This window comes from Panthera uncia, chromosome A2, assembly GCF_023721935.1.
Source record: "Panthera uncia isolate 11264 chromosome A2, Puncia_PCG_1.0, whole genome shotgun sequence".
Lineage (NCBI taxonomy): Eukaryota > Metazoa > Chordata > Mammalia > Carnivora > Felidae > Panthera > Panthera uncia.
Window position 1 is genome coordinate 2,985,628 of NC_064816.1, and position 6,677 is coordinate 2,992,304.

At 52.7% G+C, this 6,677-nt stretch overlaps 1 protein-coding gene across 1 annotated transcript in view; it reads right to left on the reverse strand.

Annotated features, from left to right (window-relative positions):
* Positions 1 to 4,113, reverse strand: part of SH3GL1 (SH3 domain containing GRB2 like 1, endophilin A2) — a 30,507-nt gene extending 26,394 nt beyond the window's left edge. Inside the window, exon 1 of the mRNA XM_049639639.1 lies at positions 3,848 to 4,113. Within this exon, the coding sequence (XP_049495596.1) occupies positions 3,848 to 3,892 (45 nt within the window). The 5' untranslated portion in view covers positions 3,893 to 4,113. The remainder of the gene's footprint in view (positions 1 to 3,847) is intronic.
* Positions 4,114 to 6,677: the final 2,564 nt, after the last annotated feature.

Genomic DNA, 6,677 nt, shown 5'->3' on the forward strand with positions numbered 1-6,677 from the left:
AAAAAAAAAAAGTCAAGCCAGCATTCCAGGCGGCTGCCAACTCTATCCCTAGTTACACTCTCAAATCTGGCCCAGCCACAAGAAATATCAGAAAGCAGTTAGCAGTTTAGGTCTGGAAATTAATGTCATTTACAATGAGAAATGAACTTCCAAGTCTGGATCTTGTTAGTGGGGTCTCCTTACCCTACTTAGGTCCCCAGAAATATTCAGACTAAAGCATCCCCCCCAGTTCTATATGTACATAAGTACCAGATGGGTGGTAGGACTGAGGCCTCAGACAGATGCCTGTTCCTTCCAGCATTTTCCGCTACAGATCCTTCACCGTGCCTCAGCCCAGAGGTGTCCAGTTTGCAACAAGAAAAGCTCACGAACTTCCCATTCAAGTCCAAACCAACCTTATGCGAGACTTGAACGTTGTCACCAGAGGTGAACTGGCACGGACTCTGCCGGGATATTGCCAGATACTAACAACTGGTTTGTTATCAGTATCCGCAGTGAGATCAGAAACTTTTAATCAATATCACAGCGTCAACTAGGAACCAAGCCTCTCCATTGCCCCTGGCTCTCCCACATCCACCTGGCTTCTAGTTCTCAATTTAGAAACAACACTGTTACAAGCCTCTGCCACGAAGAGCCTGTTTCAAAGCACTGTTTCTCAACCTCAGCGCTCTTCACATTTGGGGCCAGATAATTCTTTGTTGTGGGGAAGGCTGGCTGTGTACCGTGAGGTGTTTAGCAACCATCCCCGGCCTCTACGCACTCGATGCCAGCAGCACCCTCTCCCCAAGCAGTGACAACCAAAAACCATCTCTGACATTGCCAAATGTCCCTAAGCGGGTGCATGGGGGTGGGGGGCAGAGGGAAGGGGGGCAGGGTCAGTCACCCCAGCTGAGAAGCAACGATGCAAGCTTCTACCTTCTTAAAAATACCAGGTGCCAGAAGACACTCTGGGGTTCTGACGACGTGGGATCTGGATGCTGAGTTTTACGTGCCTGTCTCTCTGGGTATACGCGGTTATCTGTGTTTTGAAAACTAAGAAAAGCAGGTAGCTATCACAAGAAGGGCCCAGGAGAGATTTTGTTGTTGTTGTATTGTTTTTGTTTGTTTGTTTTGGTATAATTATTCTCACTATTCTCAAATCTTAAAGCAGAGTTTCTCAATCTCAGCACTAATGACGTCTGGGCCCAGATAATTCTTGGGGGTGGAGGCTGCCCAGTGCGTTACGGGGTGTTGAGCGGCATCCCGAGCCTCCACCCACTAGATACTAATAGGAACCCAAGTTGTGACAACCAAAAATGCCTCCAGATATTGCCAATGTCTCCTGGAGAGTAGAGAGAAATGTCCCCAAGTCTTTTTGTGTAAAAGGGGAGTGCATTTACGCTCAGGCCAGATGGAGACTGGCCGGCGGAAAGCATTATCGCCTGCTCACGCCGTGAGAGCTCAAGAGACATCAGCTGCCTCCTCATACCATTCTCCAGAACACCCTCTTCAACAGCTGACCCTCTTCTGAGGACAGGGGGGGTCACTGAGCGCAGACAAGAAACCCACAGGGAGACGCTGGACTTGTCCTGATAAACAAGAGATGCTGGGGGACTGCGGAAACTATTGCAGAAGGGAATGGAGGGCGGCCAGCATGATTCTTGAGAGCACGACTCAGCAGAGAGATTCAGGAGGCCAAGACAACCGCTCCCAGAGTAGGACGTGGCCATCGCCATTCTTGGGGGACGGGCCTCACGGAAGGGTGAGATCACAAACTGATCCACACCGCGCTTTCCAGGTTTCGACACGCTTCTCACAGATCTGAATGCGGGCCACCTGCTTCCCCCTGAGAGAAGGAGCCCTGGTGGCCGGTCTGAGCGGCCTAGCTAGCTCCTCTGGCACAGTGTGTCTGCGTGGGACAGTCCGGGCCACCAGCATGGGCCCCTGATAGCTGGGGGTTGGGAGGAGAGGGCTTCTCCTGCAGGAGGGACTACATCAAGGTCCAGACAGCAGGCAGCCATTCCCAGGTGCTCCGGTCAAGCCCTGGGGGTCCGGCGCCTGTTGGGCAGGGTCTAACCCAGGGCCGGGTCACTTAATTCCATCCTGCTGGGGCAAAGGGCTGTACCCTCAGCAATAATCCTAGAACCCTCTGAATTTAGTCTCTGTTCCCCCAGGGGTCAGCCATCATCTGGGGTTTGCCCTGAACACGAGGGTCATGACTTTATCCATCAAGGGACAAAAGGTACCAGCTGTGTGACTGTGGACTCGTTTCTCTTCCCTCCCACTGGACTTCTCCAAATTGTGGGAAAAGCCTGGTTGGCCAGCGGAGCCCACACAATCCCTAAGACGGTCGCTCGTTCTGTGGATTCTACCCACACAAAGTCCACACCTACGGTTCTGAAGCTGGGATGGAGGAACCAGTGGGATTCAAGGAATCTGGGGCTTCCTGGATCGCAATTAATAAACTGAATTTCCCACGTGCCCAGCTCTCCGGAGACTGGCTCTGCAGCTTTCACCAGATTAATGAGCAGTGGGGCCTGGCCGTTCCAAAAAACCTATCCTTATCGGTCACAGGTAACGCACATCAACGACTGGGTTCGGCGTTCCACCTCCGGGAATTTATCCTACAAATCCAATCCCACCCGTGACCAAAGACAGTCACTGGCTAGGGGCGCCTGGGTGGCTCGGTCAGTTGGGCGGCTGACTTCGGCTCAGGTCCTGATGTCACGGTTCGAGGGTTCGAGCCCCACATCAGGCTCTGTGCTGACATCTCGGAGCCTGGAGCCTGCTTCCAATTCTGTGTCTCCCTCCCTCTCTCTCTCTCTCTGCCCCTCCCCTAGCTCACACACACTCTCTCTCTCTCCTTCAAAAATAAATAAAAATATTAAAAAAAAATTTTTTTAATAAAAAAAAAGACAGTCACTGGCTATTCAGATCAGTATTGTTTGTAGAAAACGACTGGAAACAATCTACACGCCCGGCAACAGACGCCTGGTATACCATGAGCCCATTAAGAGACCAAAGAAATTCTAGGGTATGTTCTAGGGCCGTAGTCCTGGGGTAGGGGTAAGAGGGGAGTTCTCCGGGGGCATGTGGTAGCACAGGGAGGTACCTGTGCTGTCAGGGGGGGGGGGGGGGTCTTCTGGAAGCAAGTGGGTGAGGGCCAGGCTGCCCCCACGGCAGGGAACCATTTGAGATGGAGAATTCCAGCTCTAATGTCATCTCCAAGACACTGAAGGAAAAGCACACAGGACTCTGTGTGTTTTTAAAGGAAAGGCGTAAGCATATCTTCGGAGGGAGGCATGAATCGTCCGTGACCGTCTTTGCCACCGGGGAAAGGGACGGGACGCCTGAGGGACCAGACGGGGAAACTGACTTTCCATTCTACCCTCTGGCACAACCTTGTACCGGGTCCATCAAAGGGGGGTTCTGTTTGTTTGTTTTTAAGTACCACTCCAGACGCAAAGTTTCCCTGCCCCTGGGCTCTCTGGCAAGAGTCCCGAGTCGACAGCCTCCGGAGGGTTTCTTCCCCTTCCTTCTTTCCTCCCTCTTTGACCTTTCAGAGGAGGGGAGGGGAGGCGAAGAGGGGTCCAAGTCCCGGGTCAACCTCTGGGTGCGTTTCCGCCCCCCCTGGGGGTCTGCCCACCCTCCTCGAGGAGACTGGAGCCCACATGGCGGGCTGGGCCTGGGTCCCCTCGCTCGCAGCCCCTGTCCCTCTTGGGCTCTGCTCACCGAGCGGGGCACGCGTGCCAACGTCACCCCCTCGGTGCCCGCGGCCCCCTCCCGCGTCGGGGTCGGGCCTGGTCTGACCCCCGACTCCGGGCAGCCCGGGGCCCGAGGCTCACTCCCCGCCTCGGCCTCCGCTCACCTGGCTCGCCTTGTAGAACTGCTTCTTCAGCCCCGCCACCGACATGCTGCCTTCCGTCGTGGGGGCTCCCGCCCGAACCGGAGGGACCGCGCAAGCGACAAGCTCCCGGGCGCCGCCGACACCCCGCGCGCCTCAGCGGGCCCCCTCGGCGCCGCCTCCACCGCCCTCTCGCCAGCTCCGCGCCCGCCCCAGCGCCGCCTCAGCCCCTCGCGCGCCCGCGCGGCCAGGATATTACATGGCAACCGCACACTTCCGGTGCCGGCTGGCGCGCGCCCCGGGCCCCGACTGCGCGCGCGCGCCCCCTGCCGGCCCGAGAACGCACGCGCACTTCGCCTGCTCTGGGGCGGCCGCCTCCGCCAGCGAGGAGACAGGAGCGAGCCTACAGAGTCCGTGGAGGCTGCAGCGACCCCTGGGGTCGCGGAGGTAGTCTTAACGTTTAAAGGAAAGGCGCTTAAATCCTTCCGGGGAGGTTGGGAGGCTGAAGGTTTACAAATCTCCAGATACCTGTTTGCTAATCTCGGCTAACCCAGTTCTCCGCGCGGTTAGTCCCTCCCCCACACACCGCCTTCCACCCTGCAACGTGCTCATCCATTCAGTGGCCCAAGTCAGACATCAGCGTGTCACTTCTCCTTTCTATACCCACTGTCCTCCCGGCCCTGACCAGACCATCCCACCAGCCTCCTCTTGGTATGCCCACCTGCAGGTTCCCCTCTAATTTCCCCCCTAAAACACAGACAGAAAGATGCTCTATAACACAATTTCTATCATATCAGTCTACCGACCTCAGAATACCCTCAACTTCCTAGCATGGCCTACAAAGCTTGCAAATTTTGGCTCTATCAACCCTTCGGACTTCAGCTCTCTTCCTTTTCTATAACCCATGATCCCTGTTTCCTGTTGACCTTTGCTAATGTTGTTCCTTTCTTGCGTATTCTCCCCCAACCTTTCCCCCTGATCCTATGTGTAAAAGAGAAATCTGTTTGGAATGTCACCGTCTTCAGGAAGGAAGTCTTCCCAGATTGATACATGTTACTTGATAGTTTTTACATCAGTTTTTATTGAATTCAATTAATTGGAAGTTACTAATGAATTGGAATGAACAAGTTAATCCAAAAAGAGGAACAAGAAAGTGCTAGAGCTGAAGTGTTTGCGACTTCAGTACCGAGATCTCCGACAGATTTGGGTGCTTTTTCTCAAGCAAAGACTGCTGGAAGCTTCCAATGGCCTCAACAGAGGATACTGCACTAAGAGGATTGTTTCAGAATACATATGCCACAACCTCCCTCCCAAAGGTCCTGATGAGACTGTTGTGAATAGTTTTTAAAAATTTCCCACGTGGGGCGCCTGGGTGGCTCAGTCGGTTAAGCGGCCGACTTCAGCTCAGGTCATGATCTCGCGGTCCGTGAGTTCGAGCCCCGCGTCGGGCTCTGTGCTGACAGCTCAGAGCCTGGAGCCTGTTTCAGATTCTGTGTCTTCCTCTCTCTCTGACCCTCCCCCGTTCATGCTCTGTCTCTCTCTGTCTCAAAAATAAATAAACGTTAAAAAAAAAATTAAAAAAAAAATTTCCCACGTGATTCTGCGAGGCACTCTCAATCGTGATCCCCTGGCTTAAATCATTGCCTAATGCCAGAATGTCACGATTCATATGGGGAAACTCAGGCCTAGAGTAAGACATGACTTGCCCAAAGTGATATTCCTAAGTTCCCTCTTTCTCCACATTACTTCCAAACAATTCGGCTTTAATTATCCAATCTACAGAATGGATAGAATCCCAAAGTTGGACTAAATTTCAGTGTTCTTTCATCACTTCTCAGATTGGAGCTAAAGAAAACCTACTCTAAGGCTCACAGGTTGATAGAAGACCTCTGCTCTGTGGGAGGCTTTTAACCTACACGATCACAGGGTCCAATCAAATGAAGTTTATGAATTTGCTCAGTGACTCTTTATTGAGTGCTTGCTAGTGTGTCAGTCACTGAGAGGTCCTGGGGATACAGTGATAAGTTATTCCTGCTCTCGTGGAGCTAGTGACAAAGAAAATAAATTAAATAAGGCGCTAATCAAACATAAGCTGTAATTGCTTCAAGGAAAAAAACTGTTTGTAAGGAACTTCCATCCGCCTTATAGGGGAGGAAAGGCTGTCCTGAGGTGCCTATCCAATATCCAAAAGTTAGGAAGAAAACCAGGCAGGAAAAGAGCTGCGGAGTTTTCTAGGCGAGGAAACCGTGTTTGCAAAAATCCCGAGAATTAAGTCAGTAAGATCCATTTCATTCATTCCCTCTGAACATATTTAGTGCATATTAAATGCTTCTGAAGGGCTGCACACAATTTACTTGTTTCTTTTTGCTGTATAGCCTTTTTATTGTTTTAACTTTTTTCTGCCTGTGACATTTTCTTTCTGTTGTTCCTATAAAAAGAAACTTATCATTCTAATTTCTGCTGCTATATTCAGTCGATGTCCAATTAGAAAAAACCAAAAACTTCGTTCTCGCTAAACCGCAGTTTCAGGTTGTCACCCGTCACCCTACGTAAAACGTTTCGTCATGACGTAGGAGCCTGGCCCTCCTCCTCCCGCAGACCTCGCCCACACGCTCAGCCAATCACAGTGTCGAACTCTCGGCTTGACATCTTCCGCCTCCAATCGCAGGGCACCTCCTCCCCGCCAATGACAGGCGGCCGAGAGGAAACCCCGGTCGTCCGCGGGAATATCAATAAGGGAGCCATGGGGAGGAATAGAAGCCTCGACTCTCGCGAGGATGCTCCCGGCGCTCCCTTCTTCCCGAGGCGGGCTGTCACGTGACGCGGCCTCGCCCAATCGCCGCGCGGGCTGCGG